General features: G+C 39.5%; 1 protein-coding gene across 1 annotated transcript in view; it reads right to left on the bottom strand.

Moving 5' to 3' along the window:
- Hook3 (hook microtubule tethering protein 3) overlaps positions 1 to 22,446 on the bottom strand; it is a 95,577-nt gene that overhangs the window by 39,023 nt on the left and 34,108 nt on the right. Inside the window, exons 6-13 of the mRNA XM_048456475.3 lie at positions 16,382 to 16,449; positions 12,448 to 12,510; positions 11,046 to 11,129; positions 9,651 to 9,814; positions 7,925 to 8,065; positions 6,685 to 6,886; positions 3,614 to 3,724; positions 2,899 to 2,986 (exon numbers count right to left, since the gene is read on the bottom strand). Coding sequence (XP_048312432.1) covers positions 2,899 to 2,986; positions 3,614 to 3,724; positions 6,685 to 6,886; positions 7,925 to 8,065; positions 9,651 to 9,814; positions 11,046 to 11,129; positions 12,448 to 12,510; positions 16,382 to 16,449 — 921 coding nt within the window. The remainder of the gene's footprint in view (positions 1 to 2,898; positions 2,987 to 3,613; positions 3,725 to 6,684; positions 6,887 to 7,924; positions 8,066 to 9,650; positions 9,815 to 11,045; positions 11,130 to 12,447; positions 12,511 to 16,381; positions 16,450 to 22,446) is intronic.

Below are 22,446 nucleotides of genomic sequence, written 5' to 3'. Positions count from 1 at the left end.
GTCTTCTCTGCTTAGCTGCACTCACAGCAATGAAGTGCCATGGAGGCTGGTGGGGGAAATTATCATCAAGAGCCTTACTCAGTGTGGACCTTGTGTGCTACATGTCTGACCTGACAAGCAAAAATAAGCCTACTGGTAGGACAGTGGCATGGCTAAAGCAGGGGTAAACAACTGCCTTCTGGTTGGACTTGAGGCCCTGATTATTAGGTCAGGTATTATAAACCTAGGAGGTAAGGGGTCATAGGTTCTAGAGGGGAAGCTACTGCTATTGTTTTGTTAAAGGGATATGATATGCCTGTCAAAATGCCTATGAAATGTGAACATTGGAGCCACAGGTTAGTGCTTACTATTTTCAGCATTGATCAGTAAAGTGTTTTCTTTTTTATTTATTATGTATACAATATTCTTTCTGTGTGTATGCCCACAGGTCAGAAAAGGGCACCAGACCCCATTACAGATAGTTGTGAGCCACCATGTGGTTGCCGGGAATTGAACTCAGGACCTTTGGAAGAGCAGGCAATGCTCTTAACCTCTGAGCCATCTCTCCAGCCCAGAAAAGTGCTTTCTTTTGTTGCTTTGATTTGCTTTATTTTTTTCTTTGCAGTGGTAGTAGTTACTTCAGCATTTCTAACTGGTCAAACTGCGAGAAAAGTGACTACTTTTCCTTAGACCTAACTGGGCCATCTGCATCACACAACCTAAGGCTCACAAAATATCAGAGAAAAAGGGAAGGAAAAAAATGTAAAGCTGCAGGGAGGGGATCTGTCCTTTCTACCTCTCAGCAGCTGTGATTACCTGGATAAGATTAGGCCTGTCACAGTCAATCGTGGATTAAGAGTCTCACAAGAAAGGTAAATAGTCAGCAGAAGTTATGAGTGGCCATGAAAAGGTAATGGGTGAAAATGACCAAAATACAAAATATATGGACATAATGTTATAGTGAAACTCATTATTACAACATTCAGATATTTCTTATTTTTATTTTTTGAGAAAAGGTCTCACTGTGATGTCCTGGCTGGTCTGGAACTCACTATGTAGATCAGGCTATCAGGCTGATTTACCAGTCTCTACCTCCTGAGTGCTGGGATAAAAGGTCTGCCCACTACACCCAGCATATTATACTTCCTCCCTTACTCTTTAGTAACTTAGTTTACTGGTGAATAAAAATGTCACAATTATATTGCTAAACATTTAGGTAGTTCTGCAATTTTATTCTTAGGAGCTATTCTTTAATCATTTGGGTACAGTTCTAGAGGAAAAAACCTCACAAAAAACATTCAACCATGTAGATTTTTATATAGCAAATAATAAACATGAGTTTAAAAAAGACAGGCTGTTTTTTCTTGACAACATGGGAACTGAGAGTAAAGAGGATAAGGTTCAAGTTAGATTCTAAAAATTCTAAAAAACCTTAATGGAGAGCTGATGAGAAAAAAAAAAGTGAAAGAATTGCAGGGGTACAAAGAAGAACCAAATATATTAAGAAATACTGTATATTTGGTGAGGATAACCACCTCACTGTATGTATGCATGCACGTACGTACATGTTTCTGGATACATTTCTCCCTCTCTCCTTCAGCTAGCACTGGTCATCTGAACTATATGTTGAGAGAACCGTGGCTGTCTGAACTAGGGTCTGCAAACAGGCCAAGAGGAGAGAGAAAAGAGAGGTATGACAGCAAGGCCACAGTAGCTGATGTTTGTGAGTGGAGTCAGAGCAGAGGGGACTGACAGAGAAGTTCTTTGTGGGAACAAGGAGAGGAAAACCAAGGGTAGTCATGGAAAACTGTTCCAAGTAAATAAAAAGTCAGGGTTTGGTTAAGAGTGAAGCTTGTAGCAGGAATTGCCAGTCACCTACTGTGAGTAAAGAGGGGAAGAGTGCTGAAGGAAGTCTTACAGGCAGTGGTTACCGCCCACCGGGGCGTGGCCTCTTATACTATATAAGCTGATATAGAGCATGCGGCTGCCCTCTTTCTGTTGCTGGATTCGGTTTGTTCTCCGTTCAAGCAGAGGATTCTGATTTGTGAGTTTACCCCTAAATAAATAACCATCTATTTCTCAATTCTGAGCTAGTGTGGGATTTCTTTTAAGCATCCTTCCACAGAAGAGGGCAAATCCTAAGCCAAGCATTACTCCCTTTGAGAAAGAAGATATATATATATATATGGCTTTGTTTTTCTTAAAAGCTTTTCTTTTAAGAATTCATAAGTCTTTTTCTAAAGACTTATTTTTGTATTTTATGTGTAGGAGTGGTTTGCTTTCACATATTTTCAGTGTACCATGTGCTTGTAGTGCTGCAGAAGACAGAAGAGGATGGTGGATTCCCTGGGACTGGAGTTACATGAGCTGCCATGTGGCTATTGCAAGAATAGCCAGCGCTTTGGAGGAGGCTCTCCAGCCCAAATACAAGTTATTGATTTACTTATTTAAATTTTAGTTTTTTGGGATAGGGTTTCTCTGTAGCTTTGCAGCCTGTCCTGGAACTAGCTCTTGTAGACCAGGCTGGCCACAAACTCACAGAGATCCGCCTGCCTCTGCCTCCCAAGTGCTGGGATTAAAGGTATGCACCACCACCACATGGCTAGATACAAATTTCTTAATGATTTAAAATCCATTCCACTTTTTGTGGAAATCACCAACTTGGAAAGGGTTAGATTTTTCAGAATAAGAGTGTCACGTTAAATGATTTTGACTTGTAAAACTCAAGAGATTACAAAATTGCTTTAAAGTTGCTAAGTAAGCCCAAAGCCCAACTGTAGCCTGTCAAGATCTTGGTTAACAGTTTAAAAAATTCATTCCTTTTCTTTTGTTGGCCCATCTATCTGTGCAATCATCTTAGAGTGAAGACAACACCTTTGCTGACTTCCGAGCTAGACTCCGGAGTTACAGGGCTCTTACCTTGAGTGGTGAGCTGCCCCTCCTGAGCCTGGACACATCGGAGCTCTTCAATGGTTTCCTTCAGAGAATCCCTTTCTGTTCTTAACCTCTAAAGTAACATAAAGCAAAGGTCAGCTCTACAGATTTACTAAGTAGTAATCGAGGCCTTATCCAGGAAGAAGATAAACAGTGAACATGGGCTTATTTTTAGTTTTGATCTTTTATGGAGATCATGGGAGTAGAAACAGGTGAAAATGATTGTCTTTTTTATCTTCTACTTTTACAATACCAAGTATCTATTATTACATGGTAATACACATTCAAGTTTAAGCATGAGACACAACGCTAATTAGTCCACCCTTAACTATGTTCTTAATATCTTTTCATTCAATAATGAGTCTGGATAAAGACTAAATACTTATAACCTGTGAAAAGCAGAAATGCTAAACAACAGTGCAGCAGTGTCCTCCATACTAGTCACACAGCAAACAGAAGGGCTATACATAGAGGAAGTCAACAGAAGAAGTAAAGAGAGACCAGTGATAAAAATATATGTATATTAAAGAAATGAGAACTGGAGTAAAACTAGTCCTAGCTTTTATTTATTTCTGAGAAAAAGAGAAAAATTGTGACTTAAAAGTAGAACAATTAAAAGAAGGAATTAATACAGTCAAAAATTAAATTTCAGTCTTAATGTTAGCACTTCTGAAAAACAAAATGCCCATTACATACTCACATCTTTTTCTTTCTGAAGACCATCAACTTTTTCTTTTAGCCGCTTGTATTCAAAATCTAATTTATCTGCTTTCTTTGATTCATCAGATAATCTATTTTGCAGCTCTACAACCTGATACAAAATACACAAATTATATAAAAATCTTAATTTTTATAATTTGAAATATTAGAAATGATCACAAGGTGGTAGAATATAGCTCAAAGGTAGAGCACATGCTTATTACCGTGCACAAAGCCTTAAATTCAATCCTCAGCATGCTCCCCCAACTAAACAAAATTTTAAAAAAAGAACATTTTCTTCTACAGGTATATGAAAACTCTATTCCCACCATACTTGACTAAATGTTATACAATCCACCAGTTTAATAGAAGGGAGAGAACAGGAACTAAAATCTGCATAGGCTTAATTAGGAGCTTAAGAGAGGCTCCTAAACTAGAGTCATCTAGAACAATGGTATTAATTATCAGAGGGCCTTCATTTCTAGCAAAAACACTGAGAAGCAAAGAAGCAGCAAGGAAAGATAGGAGGAAATGATAAATTACATAGTTAATCTTGTAAGACGCTAAAACCCCTGTGAGAAGTTCATGCAGAAGCTGTGGATAATGAGAGGTGCCAATGCCAATAACAGGAACCTAGAGCTTGAGTATAACAGGAATCAAGTGGTCATTAAATAGTTCTGGCTGTAAAGAGTAAGGAGAAAAAAAATGATCAGTCTGGGTATGGAGGTGCACACTTTTAATCCCAGCACTCAAGAGGCAGCGTTAGGCAATCTCTGTAAACTCCTGACACGCCAGGGCTACGCACTATATGCACTATCTCAGGGGAAGGGAGGGGTGGATGGAGGGAAGAAGAAAGGAAGATCCATCAGCAGGCAAGAAAAATGAGTGCTCTGGGGTTAAAGGGAAACACCTTGGAAAAGTGTAACCCCGGCCAGCTGATATTTAGATGCGTGTTTTCATCTTCACTACTTGTTTTGTCTGGGGAATGCAAGCACAGGCAAGAGAAGTGGTTCTGCATGCTAATGCTGGGAAACATGGCTTGAGGAAACAAAAACTGACTGGAGAAAAACCCAGCAATTCAGGACCATCACAATTCCCCAAAGAACTAATGAATAAGCAAGACTGAAATTATGCAGATAATGAGAAAAAGCTGCAATTAATCAAGGAATATTACCAACAATTACAGTTTTATAAATTCACCAAAGATTTCAGATTGAAACTGTCAAATATAACACATTCACTAGATAGGAGTGGATGTCTGTGATCCCAGCACTCATTAGGCAGTGGCACAGTCTATGCTGCATGGCAAGTCTAGTTAAGGTACACAGGAAGAAGGAAGACCCTGTCTGAAAATACCAGAGGTGAAGGATATTGTTCAGTAGGAGAACGCTTGCCCAGCACACACATGGTCTGGGGTTCTTCCTTAGACAGGAGATGCAGGGGAAGAAGTACACATTTTATGAACATGAGACTGTGAGGGCCAGCCATGATAATCTAAGTCTGGGCAGAAAGGAAGTTCTTTACTTCCTCCAACCATTATCACCTGGGACTCTGGCCATCGATAAATTTAAATGGAGTCTGGAGTCTCAATAGTTTACCCTGAGACAATGCCTGGCAGGCCAAGATTACCTGACCCCCACCCAAGAGCAAACCATTCAAAGGAGTTTCCTGACATTCTAAGCACTGTAGATAGAAACACCTGCCAGCACTTCACCAGGACACCCCTACACAAATGTCAGCCAATCAGGGGTCCCGAACCTGAGAAACCCCTCACCCCCATCTTTACTACTATAAAAACCAATTCTAATTGAGCTTGGGGCTCTCCTGATATTCCAATACGTTGGTCTTGCAGAGAGACGGAGTTTGCAAACTTTAAACTCGGTCTCCTTTGTTTGTTTTTGTGGGGACCCACGGATTTGGGCATAACAAGACCATGACCAGAGCAACCACACACAGAGAACTTGCAGAAAGAAAAATATTAAAAGGAGTATTAAGAATACTATTGTGAATAGGCACAGAGAATTGGTGTTCTATGCAGTTTGCTATAATATTTCTAGATATACATTTTCTCTTAATTCTAAATTAGATATGCTTTATTAGTTCCAAAAATGTTAAGTGATTTTCCCTTCAAATAATATTCTATATTTCTTTTTACTTTCTCCTCTAAATATATTGACGCTCATTTCCTATTGGATATGTTTTAAGAACAAGTATTTTTTTTGGCTATACTTTTGAGTAATTTCAATCCATATTCAAATTCAGTATTTCAGGAAGTTCCTTAAGTTTACCATATAATTGAAACTTTTATAATAGAGTACTGAGAAGAAAATACATCAACCAAAGAAATTTGGAAGCCACTCACGATGTATGGGTTTAAGGCATCTGCTGAATAGCCAGATGATCTGAGTTCGTTACCCAGAACCCACATGGTGAAAGGAGAGAGCAGATTCCTGCAGGTTGTCCTAGGACCTCCAAATGTATGTTAAGGCATACCTATGCCCCCCGCAATCAAATAAATAAAATGTAATAAAAAGAAATAAATATAAAAACAGTTAAGAATCATGTGGTGGTTAAATAAGAATGACCTCTACAGGCTCACATATTTGAATGCTTAGTTACCAGGAAGTGGAGTTCTTGAAAGGATTAGAAGGAATTAGCAGGTGGACTTGAAAGAGAAAGTGTGTTACCAAGGAGGGGAAGCGGGTAGGCTGTGGGGTTTCAGAAGCTCAAGCCAGGCCCAGTGGCTCCCTATCTGTTCCTGCTGCCTGCAGATCAGGATGCAGAGCTCTCAGCTACTTCTCCAGCACCATGTCTGCCTGTAGTGATGCTCCCCCACCACGATGATAATGGGCTAAACCTCCGGAACTGCAAGCCCCCAATTAAATGCTTTCTTTTGTTGGAGCTGCCTGGTAATAGTGTCTCTTCACAGTGACTAAGAGAAATTACAAAAATAAAACTGGTTTTCACTTGACTTTGGCCAAAAACCCTGGAAGTGACAGTTTTCAAAAGCTATGTGTTGTGGAGTTGCCCTTGCACGCAGCAGCAAGAAGAATTCTGCTTGTGTTCTCTTACCTGTCTCTTGTATGTCTCAAGCTGACCTCGGGCTGCATTAGCTTTTCTTAATTCTTCCTCCAGACTGACAGTGTTCTGCATGTATATAGTATTCTTTTCTTCTAAAAGTTTAACCTGCCGCCTCAAATCCCCAAGGTCTTCCAGCTTCTTCTTATAAGATTCGACTTGACCTTCTAGTTTAGATACTTTATCAGAAGAGTGTCTGAAAGGAGATGGGAAATTTGTCAGAAATAATCCACAGCTGTAAAGCTGTTTCAGACAAAGTTAAAATAGGAGACAATATCAGGACTTAACATGTATTAAATCATAAAATCTAAAGTGAATCTAGGTTTTTTTTAGGTCAAGAAAAACAATTATAACCTAAATTATGAAAAATATGCCATTAAGAATGTCTAAAATGTAAAGAAAGTTATCAGGAGAGTAACCAGTAAAATCACACTTAGCGGAAAAGTAAAATAAATTGTGGAATGTTCAAATGATTTGGCAATTACTATGTTACCAATGAACCCCAGTTAAGATTTCAGTAGAGAAATGGAGAAAGAGAATGACAAATTTTGGGGGTTGAGGAGACTGTAAATTTAACACGTAGTCTTTGGGTGTGATTGCAAGGAGGCACGGAGAGTTAACCATGCACAGGTGCTTTCCTCTTGGTGGTAGGACTCAAGCCGTCTAGCGATGGGGTGTGGTGGGTAGCAGACAGATGAGATGGAAAGCGTTATAAAAACACTTTATAAAAGTCATAAAAAAACTATGAGAGAAATGGGAGACAGGGCTATGTGCTATGAGGGGTGGGCCGGGGTAAGAGAAAAAGATCCCTAATACGTAATAGGACTACATTACAGAACTAGGTAATTTTCTCTGTACACGTCAGTATTCTAGAAACAAAAAGGGGATCCCAAAGAGGATGAGGCTGTGAAAGAAACAGAATGGCAAATAGTGAGGTACTATACAGAGAATACTTGACAGTATTTAAGACAAAGACTAAGGGCCTGGAGGGCTCAGAATCAAAGAAGAGTAGCAAGAAGTAAAAGTTAGTGCTAGGTAAGTGAAATGATGGCCATGAGTATATAGCATTTATCTGATATTTGTCCTACCAACTCAAGTATTTATACAGCCTCTTAGCTATTCACCAAAACTTTATAAATACATGTGTGCTCAGAGAAGTCAGAGTTTGTAACATCTGCAATGGAGCTGTTCTGGGTGGCAGTGAGTCTGATATTCCTGAAGAGAAACTGTTTACCTGAGAACGTCTATTTCATCCTTTAGAGACTGAGCTTCATCTGCCAAGGTGGTTAGCTCATCATTCTGCTGACGAAGCTCAGAGATTTCCTTTTCTAACTCTTCACAGCGTATTCGATAATCATCTTTTGCTGCTTCTAGTCTGTAACAAAAACAAAATAAACACTATTCAGTGGTTCATAATTCTACTTAGAAGAAGACAAAACATATGGACACTCTTCTTGACTCGTCTTTCTCCTCTGCAGTCACAACCACCCACGTCACATCTGTCATGTGACTCACAGGTACTGGGATTAAAGGTGTGTGACACTGCTGTCTGAGATTAAAGGTGTGTGACACTGCTGTCTGGGATTAAAGGTGTGTGACCCTGCTGTCTGGGATTAAAGGTGTGTGACACTGCTGTCTGGGATTAAAGGTGTGTGACCCTGCTGTCTGGGATTAAAGGTGTGTGACACTGCTGTCTGGGATTAAAGGTGTGTGACCCTGCTGTCTGGGATTAAAGGTGTGTGTGTGACCCTGCTGTCTGGGATTAGAGGTGTGTGACACTGCTGTCTGGGATTAAAGGTGTGTGACCCTGCTGTCTGGGATTAAAGGTGTGTGACACTGCTGTCTGGGATTAAAGGTGTGTGACCCTGCTGTCTGGGATTAAAGGTGTGTGACACTGCTGTCTGGGATTAAAGGTGTGTGACCCTGCTGTCTGGGATTAAAGGTGTGTGTGTGACACTGCTGTCTGGGATTAGAGGTGTGTGACACTGCTGTCTGGGATTAAAGGTGTGTGACCCTGCTGTCTGGGATTAAAGGTGTGTGACACTGCTGTCTGGGATTAAAGGTGTGTGACCCTGCTGTCTGGGATTAAAGGTGTGTGACCCTGCTGTCTGGGATTAAAGGTGTGTGACACTGCTGTCTGGGATTAAAGGTGTGTGACACTGCTGTCTGGGATTAAAGGTGTGTGACCCTGCTGTCTGGGATTAAAGGTGTGTGACCCTGCTGTCTGGGATTAAAGGTGTGTGACCCTGCTGTCTGGGATTAAAGGTGTGTGACCCTGCTGTCTGGGATTAAAGGTGTGTGACCCTGCTGTCTGGGATTAAAGGTGTGTGACCCTGCTGTCTGGGATTAAAGGTGTGTGACCCTGCTGTCTGGGATTAAAGGTGTGTGACCCTGCTGTCTGGGATTAAAGGTGTGTGACCCTGCTGTCTGGGATTAAAGGTGTGTGACCCTGCTGTCTGGGATTAAAGGTGTGTGACACTGCTGTCTGGGATTAAAGGTGTGTGACCCTGCTGTCTGAGATTAAAGGTGTGTGACCCTGCTGTCTGGGATTAAAGGTGTGTGACCCTGCTGTCTGGGATTAAAGGTGTGTGACCCTGCTGTCTGGGATTAAAGGTGTGTGACACTGCTGTCTGGGATTAAAGGTGTGTGACACTGCTGTCTGGGATTAAAGGTGTGTGACCCTGCTGTCTGGGATTAAAGGTGTGTGACCCTGCTGTCTGGGATTAAAGGTGTGTGACACTGCTGTCTGGGATTAAAGGTGTGTGACACTGCTGTCTGGGATTAAAGGTGTGTGACCCTGCTGTCTGGCCTCTAGGGCTAACTAGTGGCTTAAGCACTGCACCCCGATCTTCAGGCACATTTTATCTGTTAGATTACAAACAAAATATCCTGGCTCCTTCTATTAGCTTTAAAAGACTGTTTAAAATCTAAAAAGTAGGTTGTAATGAGTAGTCTTTTACCGGAATGTTTCCTCTTGCAGCTGCTCTAACTGAGTCTGAAGTTGCAAATGTCTTCTTCCTGCTGGACTGTTGGGATCTTCTATAGAATCTGATTGATTGAGTCGTTCCATTAATATCTGATTTTCTGCCAATAAACTACTTTTCTCCTCCTGCAGTGCTGCAACCTGTTGGAATTAGAACAATGGTTATTCAATTCAGACTCTTGTGAATTACCATTATGAATTAAAGTATCTGTCTGATTATTTATTTTTGAGATAGATTCTTACTATGTAGTCCTTGCAGACCTAGAACTTACTATGCAGAACCAGGCTGGCCTCTGTCTGCTGTAGATCTGTCTGCTGAGTGCCACCTCACTTGGACAATTAATCTCTATTGCAAACATCTACATTATTTTGAATGCTATTCATACAAAGTAATATATAATAGTAAGATTTTTCAAAATTAAATTCTATTTATTTTGAGATAGAATCTTGCTACATTGTTCAGGTACTTCCAATTCTTGGGCTCAAGTGATCCTCCTGCATCAGCCTCCCAAGTAGCTGGGATTACAGGTCTAGGCCATCATACCTGGCTTTACTTCACCAATGATATACAGAGGGTAAATAAGCACGCAGAAAGATAATAATCAATAGTCGCCAAGTAAATGCAAATTGAAGGCACAAAATATCAATTCAACTCTCATGACGATGGATAAAATTTAAAAAGCTTGAACCAACTATTGGCAAAGGTGAAAATAAAGTCTCAGATACCTGTGGTAAGAATACAAACTACAAGGCCAGCCTGGCCTACAGAGTGTGTTCCAGGATAGCCAGTGCTACACAAAGAATACAAATATTTCAAATACTTTGGAAGACATCGATCTTCTGAACCCACAGAAAAAGCTAGATGTTGCCATGCATGCTTACAGCTCTAGTGTTGAGGGACTGTGACAGGTAGATCCTGGAGCTTGCTGCCCAGCCAGCCTAGCAAAACTGTGGGTGTCAAGTTTGTGGAGAGACCCTGTCTCAAGTGAGTATGGTGGGCAGCAAGAGAGCAGAGCAGCAGGACATTCAGCATTGCCCTTTACCTTCTCCGGAACAGGTAAACACCCTGCAACACACACAAAAGAAAAGGACTCCCACCCTCATGGAAAGTGTGAAAGTGAGTTCACTGGCACAATATGAAAAATCAAGCACTTTTCTTTATTTCTTCCGGAATTTTAATATTCATTTATAATGAGTTTAATTAAATTCCAGAAAAGAGGGTAACATCTTTATACAGCATACTCTTCTAAATCAGAACCCTATTTGCTTGTTTTTCTTTTTTGTCTTATTAGGTTATATTGCAGTGAAGCTGACCACGTGACAATCCCCAGTACATTTGGTAGTGTGTGGTGGTACACACAGAACTTCTCACCTGCATATCCAATTCATGGCACCTTTGAGCAATTTCTTCCTTTGCTGACAAAGCTTCGTTTAGTTCCTCTGTAGTTTTCTTCAACTAGTTAAAAACAAATAAAGTTTCACTATAAAGTGAAGACATTACATAGGTGTAACACAGAATTAAACATTTTTATTTCTTGGGAGGTAGTGTAGGGAAATCAAGAACCTCTTGGTAAAGATGGAAAATAAGTCACTTTTATTTTTCTTTTGTTTTTGGGTTTTGCTAAGACAAGATCTCACTATATAGCTCTGACTGCCTGAAATTCCCTACATATACCAGAAAGAATGGCCTTAAACTCAGAGTTTGGCCTCATGAGTGCAGGGATTGATAAGTATGCCACTACACCTGGATTATTCTGATTCTTAACATCAAACATTTCCACGTATATTCCCTTATTATAATAAATTCTAAGTTAGCAAATTATGAAAAACACTGATTAAAATAAAATTTTGTGTCTTTATTTCATATATATAAACCTCTGTCTAATAAAGATACCCAAGAATGTACCCTCAATAGCAAAGAAACAATACCACAAAGAGAAAGGCAAATTTTAACTTAGGTTAAAATTATATCATATCCAAAGACTTTCTTATATAACATTTAGAAACCCTGAGCCAAAAAAACAAAGCAAAAGATACAAAGTTCTGCTCATGCAGAATACTGTAAACTAAAAATTGACTATAACAGCATTTCACGCTTAAAAATACATAGCAAAGTTCTTTTCATATACAGTTGTTCCTAGCCAAGTGTGGCAGCACATTCCTTTAATCTCAACACTTAGGGGTCAGAGACAGGTTGATCTCTGTAAGTTTGAGGCCAGCCTGGTCTATGCAGCAAGAATAAGAATAATATAAGAAGAAAATAATGACTAGAAAAGAGGGACTATCACAAATTAAATTTGTTTTAAAGTGGGCTATGCAATACCACCATATTTTTTCTGTACCACATTAATGTACCACATTTCTGTACCATCATTTCTCTCTCTCTCTCTCTCTCTCTCTGTGTGTGTGTGTGTGTGTGTGTGTGTGTGTGTGTGTGTGTACACACATGCTCACCAGAGTGTGCCTACCAAAGTCAGGACAATAACGTATTGTGTTTTCTCCTTTTACCAACTGGCTCCTGGGGAAAGAACTTAGTTCATCATACTTGCCAGCAAGTGTCCTTCCCTCTGGCCCATGCAGCACTACTTTTACTACAAAGTCTAAGCTTAATTATAATGTATAATATCAATTAGCAATAGCTTAAGTTCTTAAATTTAGGCAAAATATGAAGTATTTTATCAATGTATTCCATAAGCAATTTCAACTGTGTTCTTCTCACTAATACCTGAAATTCACCTGCCTCAACTGTTTCACAAATAAAGACAATTATATACCTGGCGATCCAGATCAGCATAGGCATCATTTCCAGCAGAGACAGGTGACTCTTTACTCATTAGCTGAAATGAAGATTTAAACCATTATGAGGCAAAAGACATCCCTGGCAATACACCAAAATGAGCACCCAGAAACTACTAAAGCAACAAGAAATTAAAGCACATAAGCAAGCAACTGTTTTCTGTAATTAATTTTTCTGACTATTTTTCACTCCCAGTGATGTCTACACTTAAAATTAAACATGTGAAATCTGGTGCTCATTTTCTCTGAGAGCTCTAGCTGTAAGAATCAAGCATAACTTATTCTTAACACTGTGTTAGGAGCATGGCTAGACATTTAAAAACAAGGACTTTTCAGTAATAAGAGCGACACCAAGTACTTCTTTCATTCTAAATAATCAGTGTGGAAAGAGGGAGTCATGTTCTCCTACGGTGTGCCCACTGTTAAGCTGGCCATGCTCCACCTGCACTTCTGCAAGGAATCCTAATTAACACAGTGGATCACAAAACAGCTGTGGCAACAAAACCCCCCAAAGTTATGAAAACAGGAAAGGGAATTGCTGGGAAGGGGTTCAGTGGGAGAAGAATCAGAGAGTGGAATGGGGTGTCAAAGGATCAAAATGTATTCATGTATAAAACCATCAAAGGATAATTATATAGTAATAAATGATAAAATCTGTAACAGTATTCAGAGAGAATATTTCTAACTCAAAGGTGGGGAGAAGGGGACATATAGTTTTCTTCTTCTCCTGTCTTCATCCTTATCACAACACAGCAGCTACTGCTCTAGGAAAAGCTAGACATTCATTATAAATGAACCTTCTCTCAACTCGGAGGCATTTTATCTGATTTTATGAAGACCTACTCAGCTTCACTGAGCTCCTTCGCGATCTTGCTTTACTATTACTAGCTTTCTTAGATTTTATAGTTTACGGTTTAATTCCCTTTCTTTTCCTTCTTTGGGGATTTTCTCTCCTTCCATTAGGACTCCAAAGCTCTGGCTTTTGTGAATGTGCTTGTTTCCCCTCTTCTTGTTAAGACATGATTTCTTATGACTGACCTTGAATTCCCCACGTAGCTGAGAATGACTTGAGCTTCTTTTTTTTAAAAAAAGAATTATTTTGTTTATTTAAAAAATAAAAGACTATATTATTTGTGGTGTAAGGCATGTCTAGCCATATACATATTGTGGGATGGTTAAATAAAGCTAAATAACATACCCGTTTCCTAAAATATATGTTTTTGAGAGAACACATTAAAATTAACACATTAATTATACAGATGGGTGTCACTGTACTATCTACATACATGCATGAATTAGGCATTGATAATTTCTTTCCTTCTTCTATCTTGCTCTCTTCCCTTCCTTCCCTTGATACCCATCTCAGACTGTTGTAACTCTTCTACTCTCAGGTAGTTTGGTTTAGTTAATACAGGGTTTCACGTGGCCCAAGCTGAACTGAAATTCACTATGCAGCCAATGGTGACCTTGGACTCCTGATCCTTCTGCCCCATCTCCTAAGTGCAGGTATTACAGGCAAGTGCCGTCATGCCTGGCTTCTTTTTAGTTTCCACCTAGGAGAAACTATGTGATATTTGTCTTTAGCTTATTTTGTTTAACATGATGTCCTCTAGTTCTAACTCATGTTACCTTCTAATTCTTCTGTCTCTACGTCCTGACTTTGGAGAAGTGTATGCTAACCAGTCTGGTTTATGTCCTAGGGACAGAATCCAGGGTTTTGTGCATGTCCACCAACTTAGTGATCCCCAGTCCTATCACTGGTTTAACCAATTACCTTCTCTATTTAACCTAGATTTCATAACTAGTACTCCTCAGTGACTTTCACCAACATTCTTCTGACCTCATTATTTTTAACTGACAAAAATCTTAATTCAAGGTCAGTCCAACTACTTTTCTGCCCATATATCCTGACTAGTTAAATGCTGAGAGGAGACAAAACAATATTTAAAAAAAAAACTCAAAAGAAAAAACAACCAAACCAAAACCAACAAAAGTGGTATTACATTAAATGTTTCTAATCTCCACCAAACTTCAAATATGCTTGAAAGTAAATAAATGCTCCCAGCCAGGTACCTGTTTATCCTCTTTAGATTCTCTTAACTTTTCCCCCTACTACTTACTATGTGATGTATATGAGTGTTTGTCTACATGTACATCTGTGCATCACATGCATCCCTGTTACTATGGAGGCAGGAGAAGGCAGTTGGTTCCCCTAGGACTAGATTACAGACGGTTCTTAACCACTTAGCCATCTCTTCAGTCCCTTTTCAATCCTTTTCTAATTCTCATCCTGCTTAACTCCTTGATTCCATAAAATCCCACTGCCAGGGAAGATTTTTTTCCTATGGTCCAATCTACAAAACCAGTAGCACTTCTTCTCCTTCTTCTTCACCACAGGAAATTCTTCCTATCCAAAGCCACTATGGCTACCTATGCTCTTCATGTAGTCTCTTACAAGCTCCCCCAAAGCCCTGTTCAATGTATTACCAGTCTTCTTGCTTATAAAACCCTCAGCCAGGTGGTGATGGTGCACACCTTTAATCCCAACACATGGAAGAGGTAGGTAGATCTCTGAGTTTGAGGCTAGCCTGGTCTACAGAGTGAGTTCCAGGACAGCCAGTGCTACACAAAGAAACCCTGTCTCATAAAAGAACAAAAAACAAAACCCCAAACCATTAACCTTGATCCCTTTTTCTTGTGTGCTCTTCCTTTCAACATCTAATTAGTAAAAAAAGACTCCTTGAATAGCCATTCTTGGGGCTGAGACATAGCTCCCTAGTAGAGCATACTTGAGGACCTGGGTTTGATCTCTAGTACCATCCGCTACCCCAAGACCCCCAAATCAATAAACTTCAAGTGATACTTCTCTAAAACATATAACAGCAATGGCCAACAAAGGCATAAAAGGATGCTCATTATTATCAGCTACTATGGAAATACAAAACAAACAAACAAACAAATACAGTAAATACAAAGTACTATTTATACTTACCAGGAAAGCAATCCCATAATTCCATTTCTGGATACTGAGGCTCTTTCAGATCACAATGGGGTAATATACCCAACCCCTAGTTTCCTAAGTTAAAAATGCATTGAACACATCTAACCTACTGGACAAACAGATTCACAACATGCCACACTCTTGAATATTGCTAACCTTTATGACTAAGTAGCTAGATTCCAGAAAATGCAGCACACTGCTGCTGCTACAACATCTCCCTGGACTTTCTCCCTTCTCTGCAGGGTCTCACTTAGGCTGCCCTTTATTTCTCCCTCCCGAGTGCTTTCCGTTTGCTTGTTGGACTCATCTCTCTTCTTACTGCACCTCATCCTCCCAAGTCCAGTCTGACTCCTCTGAGTGGCCTTATTTAATGCCCCCTCAAAGCTGTTCCCTGTTCTATATTCTTCTCCCACTCCACGGTACTTTTAAAACAATATGAATTCTTTGTGACCGTTTTCTCTCTGAGACTCTCAGAGAGAGACACACTATCAGAGAGCATAGCTTAGTATTCTTAGTAGCTGCAACAGTCTCTAGTGTACATTGGGTTTGAACTGTTTGCTAAATGAATAAATTCAATATCCACACAAAAGACACAATGTACTTAAAACTTAATTAGAATACAGGTTGCACATAATAAAAAGAGACTTTTTGTTTGTTTGTTTTGGTTTTTCAAAACAGGGCTTCTCTTTGTAACAACCCTGACGGTCCTGGAACTCACTCTGTAGACCAGGCTAGGCTCAAACTCACAGAGATCCACCTGCTTCTGCCTTCCAAGTGCTGGGATTAAAGTTGTGCGCCACCACGGCCCAACAAATATAGAATTATTTCTTAAAACCATTATCCCTCTTGCCTGAGCCCTTCTTTTCTCCTTTAACTCATCACAAATGAGTGCAGAGCTCTAACCAACGTACCTCTTGAATGGCTGTCATGACAACATGCTGAACAGATTCCTCCATCATCATAATGGCTTGAATGTACTCTGAAAACAAGAATAACCTGGGATGTCACTGTTCAAGTTAAAAGATAAGTCAAGACTTGAAGTTTAATACTCTATAAACCCTTGCAAGCAGTTTTCTGTGTTCGGATTCTTCCTCAGAATCCCCTGTTCATGGCTACTCTGCCCCAAATATGTGCCACAGGTAAGCAAAGTCTGAACACTGAACAGCACTAACTGTTTCCCAAAGATATTCTGTTTTTGCTTCACATGTGTTTATTTGGTTGAGATTGGGACTTGTAGCTGCCTTTCACTCACTTTGAATCTTAGGTTGGCCTTGAACTTGTGATCTTCCTGCCTTGTCTCTCAGAGCACTTGGATTATGGGGATCTATGGTCACACTTGGCTCCTCTCACCTTTTCCTGCTATAGGCAAAGGTCAGGGAGCTGAGCTTCGGCATGAGTGCATATCAGAGTAAGTCAGACCCAACGTCAGGGCAGAAAGGAACCATATCACTTTTTCTACACTCTCAAAGTTGACTTTTTGATTATCCTTTGTTACACTGTAAAAATACTCTGGTCTTATGTGACATCAAAGCACTAAGTTATATAAATTCTCAAGTTTCTTTACTATAGAAAGAAATAAGTAAAACAAATTTAAGACAGACACTGAACCCGTAATTGAGCTACTATGTACTCCTGGGCTTTAAACTACTATCCTGCATCTATATATGAAAAGAAGAACCACATTATTCTCATTTTCACCCAGGCCCAAACCAGGAGAGTCTCAGTAAAGTCACTCTAGAAGTAATAACTTTTTCCTTTGGCACAGACCTGTTAATAGTTTTCATTATTTCCAGATCCAAAAATGGAAGACAGAAGTATTAAATAAATGGACATGACAGGTACCCTAAAGTTATAGTACAGAGCCTCTTACGTATGAAATGTACATTACCATTGGACCTATCTACTGGAATGCTGAACATAAGCCTCTCCCCAGAAGGTAACCTGGTTTCTGTTTGAAGTATTTTAACACCATTTTGATACATGACATCAAACACAAGAACTAGCAAATCTAGGATGACTGTCAGGTCCTCATTATCAAAGACGATGAATGAACATGGAAGGGAAGACACAGTGGCACTGCTATGGGGAAGGGAGGCTGAATGGCAACTACTGGAAACGAGGTGAGCAACAGGAAAAGAGGTCAGGACATTAGTAAGTATGAGAGGGGAAGCGTTAGTTAAGAAGCGGTGTTGCCACGTCAAGGCCCTTCCCCGCGAACACCGTAAAGTACTAAATGATAAGATGGTGATGACAGCTAAATTAATATGCACTATTTTAAACCTTAAAGTTAAAAATATAATTATATATGCTTATTTGGTACATACCCATGAGGCAATGCTAGAGAATGAGGCATACAATGTAAGGAGGCTTATCCTCAATTTTATCTGTTCCAAATTTTTTTTAGTATGATTTAATACAAAGAATTGAAGGTTTTCCCACCCTATACCTAGCCCATTCATTACAATTAAGAAATTTGGCAAATTCTGTAATATTTATAAGTCCTAACCTTCTAATCTATAAAAGGTATTTTTTGTTCTGTTATTGTTTGGTAGAGCAGCAGACTGAAGGCAGACACCATGGCTGGTGAGATGGCTCAGTAAGTAAAGGTGCTTGCCAAGCATGTCGGGGGACTGCACTTTGATCCCAGGATCCAGAGTAGAAAGAACGAACTGACTTTCACAAAATGCCCACTGACCTCCACATGCACTCCGTGGCACAAGTTGTGCTCCCCATAAATAAATGTTAAAAAAAAGAACCCAGGCAGTGATGGTGCACGCCGTTAATCCCAGCACTCAGGAGACAGAGGCACATGGATCTCTGTGAGTTCAAGGGTAGCCTGGTCTACAGAGCAAGTTCTAGGACAGCCAAAGCTGATGCTTTACAGAGAAACCCAGTCTCAGAAAACCAAAAAGAAAAACAATGTTAAAGAAAAATCCTACCACCTCCCCCAACAAACCCAAAATACACAGTTGATGTTATTATCAGTGTGTCTTCTATTTTTTTAATGATTTCTTCTCTTTTATTTTTTCAAAGGAAACAAACTATCTTTTTTCATTTTACACAACAATTGCAGTTTCCACTCCCTCCCCTCCTCCTATTCCCTCTGCCTACCCTCCACCCCAGCCCCCCATCTACTCCTCAGAGAGGGTAAGGCACATTGCTGTGGGGAAGGTCCAAGGCCATCCCTACTATATCTAAGCCGAGCAAGCTATCATACAAAGAGAATAGAATCCCAAAAAGCCAGTACAAGCAGTAGGGATAAATCCTGGTGCTACTGCCAGTGGTCCTGCAGTCTCCCCCAGCCATACAACTGTCACTCACACTCAGAGGCCTAGTTTGGACCTATGCTGGTTCCTTCCCCGTCTGGCTGGAGCTGAAGCTCCCATTAGCTCCAGCCCCATCATGGACCTGACCTCTTTGCTAATATTCTCACTTCTCCCACTCTTCAGCTGAACTTTGGGAGCTCAGCCCAGTGCTCCGCTGCGGTGTGCTTTCTACTATTAATCTGTCTTTTAAAATTTACCACTATTTTATTTGCCCCAATTAGAGGTCAAAAAAGACAAACAAATACATATATCAAGCTCTCATCAACTGCTTTTAAGTTTTCCAATTGGAAACAATGACTAAATACAAAGCAAATGTGGACACAGTTTCATTCAGTCTTCATAACTACGAGATTCTGGAGATAAGGACAAAGGCAGAGACTATCTCATCCACAGGTAGGTAGTCAATTACTGAAGCAGACTTCTAAAAGCCCCTACTCTATCTACCGACACAATGCATTCACAGTGACAATTAATGATTAACAATTAAGAGGCTCACTTACATGATTCTTAGCTCTCTACTGTATTCCTGAACTCAGAGAATACGGCAAAAAATCTGGGTGAGAGATTAAGAATCCTGTTCAACTGGAACCTTCTTCCTGTCTAGCTTTTATAATGCTGGAATGTGCTTTACAGAGCTGTTTTAAACAGCTGTGAACTCTGCTAATAATATCACCTTGCCAGACAAGATGTGATCACTAGCGCAATAGTGGCCTGAGTGTTATGAAAGTAATCAACCATTTTTAATGTAAATTTTAGCCTTGCTCCACAGTAGAAAATCATATTTGGTATTGTACTTCTGGTCAAAAGCCCAAGGCTGGGAGGCTATAGTCCCTGGATGGGGTGATCTCACTACTGTTGTTTTGCTATATGGAAATGATGTCATACAGTCATCTGAATATTTACAATTATACATCTATGTTAGTGCTGTTCTCACTCTTGGTCAGAAAAGCTTCTGTTTTCAGTGGGCAGTGATTAATACAGAGACTCACAACTGGGTAAGTGGCTGAGAGTGCTCAGTCCTAAAATGAGAGCTCTGATCATCCCTCTAGGGCTCCAGGAACAGGAAGCACTGGGGACAGGAAAGAGTGCTGTGAATCGCTGTCTTCTGGACACAACACGGCTGGGGAACCCACACCAACAGTGGCTATCTGGATTAGATGGGGGTTATCAATGTGCCATCGCTTAAATTTTTTTTTTTGTAAAAGAAATCCAATTTAAGTAAAGCAATTCTAAAAATGGGAGTCGGTTAGTGAGGTGAGGGAAAAGCCCCAAAGTCTATACTGACTATTAAACTTATTCACTACTAGAATATGAGAAAAAAATAAAAACAAGTAAATAGAAACTTGTTATTGCATTATCAAGTGTGAAGGAGAAAAGAGTGAATGGGGTAGGGAAGTTTTGAACTAAGAAGAAAAAATCAAAACAAAACAAAAAACTCAAAAACTTAGTACAATTACAAAATACTATATATTATTTTGAACAGTTCCTGGCCCCCTGTTCTCCAGCAATACTTCTCGGAATTCTTTATTTACTAACAAATACAGTTTTGTGGGATTTTTAAGGCACTGAAAGATAACTTGAGTATTTCTTACTCTGAGCTGTTCTTAACCAGCTAACCCATGTCTAAACTCCTTACCTCCCACCTTCACAGCATTTATCTGTAAAAACTTGTGCTATGATTTATCTTTCCTCCACTCAAGCTCTATGCAGGCTTGAGGTTTTGTGTCTCTTTTGGTTGGTACTATAGCCCTCTTCCATAATATCAGTTCAAGAAGCATTTGTGACATAAATCAAACCTATGTTAGGAAGATGGCCCAGTGAGTAGGAGTGCGGTGCCAGCATTAGGACCCAAGTTAAAATCTCAAGTACCCAAATAAAAGATGGGGACCGCGGTGCATGCCAGTGACCCCAAAGCTGAGAGCAGACAGGCAGAGTTTAGGAACGCTCTAGCCAGCCAGCCTGGAAAAAAACAGAGAACTTCAAGTTTATAGGACACCCTGTCATAAAGAATAAAGTGGAAAATGATAGATGAAATCCAGTGTCCTTCTCTAGCCTCTGCATGCAAATGCATGAGAGGCACCTACCATGAGCATGCAGCAGAACACATACATTGACAAAACACACCTCCCAAAAGGCAAAAGTAATGCTTTTTCTTTACATACAGTAAATTTGAATGTATTTTAAATAAGTGATCCCCATACAAATAAGTCACATTTTACAAACTCTAAAAATAAAAAAAAAACATTATTACACATGTATCAAAGGTGGTCTTCAAGTAATTTTAACAATGCCACAAAATGTTAAAACATAAAAACACTGCACTTTTTCTAATATCTGCAATCTGAATTTAACTTACTAAGAATTTACTAACTTCTCTAAGTCTAATAAGTGATTTTACTAATTTATTGTCCATATATGGTAAATTATAAATTGAGTATGACTTATCCCATAAATGCCACCTAACAAGTGACATTTTTAAAATTTACTAGCAATGGAAAATTAGTTTTCTCCAATGGGTCTCACTGGGTATATTAAACCACACTGAAGGATAGGTTCCATGCCCAGCACCGTATGGCCACCACAAAATGAACTCAATGGTATTGTTGTAGACTTTTTGCCTCTTATTGCTTTGTTTGATTGGGCAAAATACTTTTTCTCACTCATCTTTTGACTGTACATTATGGTTGATCATCTTGTGTTTTTATTCTTTTAAAGAAGAGAAAAAGGAGGAGTTGTGTGAGTAGGGAGATGGGAAAGGTATGAGAGGAGTTGGTGGAGGGGAAATCATGATCAGAATATATTGTATGAGAAAGATTTTCAATAAAATAAATTGTGGCTGTGGCAGGTATGGTGGCAGATGCCTATAATGCCAGGATAAAGGGGCAGGCAGATCTCTGTGGATATGAGGCCAACATGGCTTACATAACCAGTTCCAGGCCAGCCAGGGCTACATAGTGAGACACTCTCTCAAAAAAATAAAATTGTGGCTATAAGAACTTGTAATATGAGCCGGGCCGTTTTGGCGCATGTCTTTAATCCCAGCACTTGGGAGGCAGAAGCAGGTGGATCTCTGTGAGTTCGAGGCCAATTGTGTAATATATAAGTGAAAAGGAATTATTGTTTCAAAACTATCTACATCTACATATCTACATATATATTTTTTAAAAAAATCACATTTCCATGAAATTAACATTGTTTGAAACATTATTATAAGATATTGGGATGATTTACATGTGTTGTTACTTATACCCCCTAATAATCTTGTGAGGTAGGTACTAAATGTTCATTTATTAAGAATATGAAATAAAGATTAGATTTGCCCACTATCTCTCCATAGACTGTAAGCACGCAACTACATATTGAACATTACAGACTGTGTTCCTATTCTGAAGAACAGAAATAATTTCTAAGTTATCATTTTGCAACTAAATTAATATTATAAATAAAATAAATATCACCATTTGTAGTTAAAATGCATTAAAAAGAATGCACTGAGGTTGGGGATATAGCTCAATAGTAAAGTACATACTTAGTATGAACAAAGTCACCGGGTTCCACAGCCAACATAAAAAAGAGAACAATAACAAAAACTATTCAGTTAAATATAGTCTTAGGAAAAGGGATGGAATATGACCATAATCAAAATTATT

Source organism: Myodes glareolus, chromosome 23, assembly GCF_982192425.1.
Source record: "Myodes glareolus chromosome 23, mMyoGla1.1, whole genome shotgun sequence".
NCBI classification, from domain to species: Eukaryota; Metazoa; Chordata; class Mammalia; order Rodentia; family Cricetidae; genus Myodes; species Myodes glareolus.
Note: the sequence above shows the minus strand (reverse complement) of the source record. Positions and strands in the feature narration are given on the sequence as shown.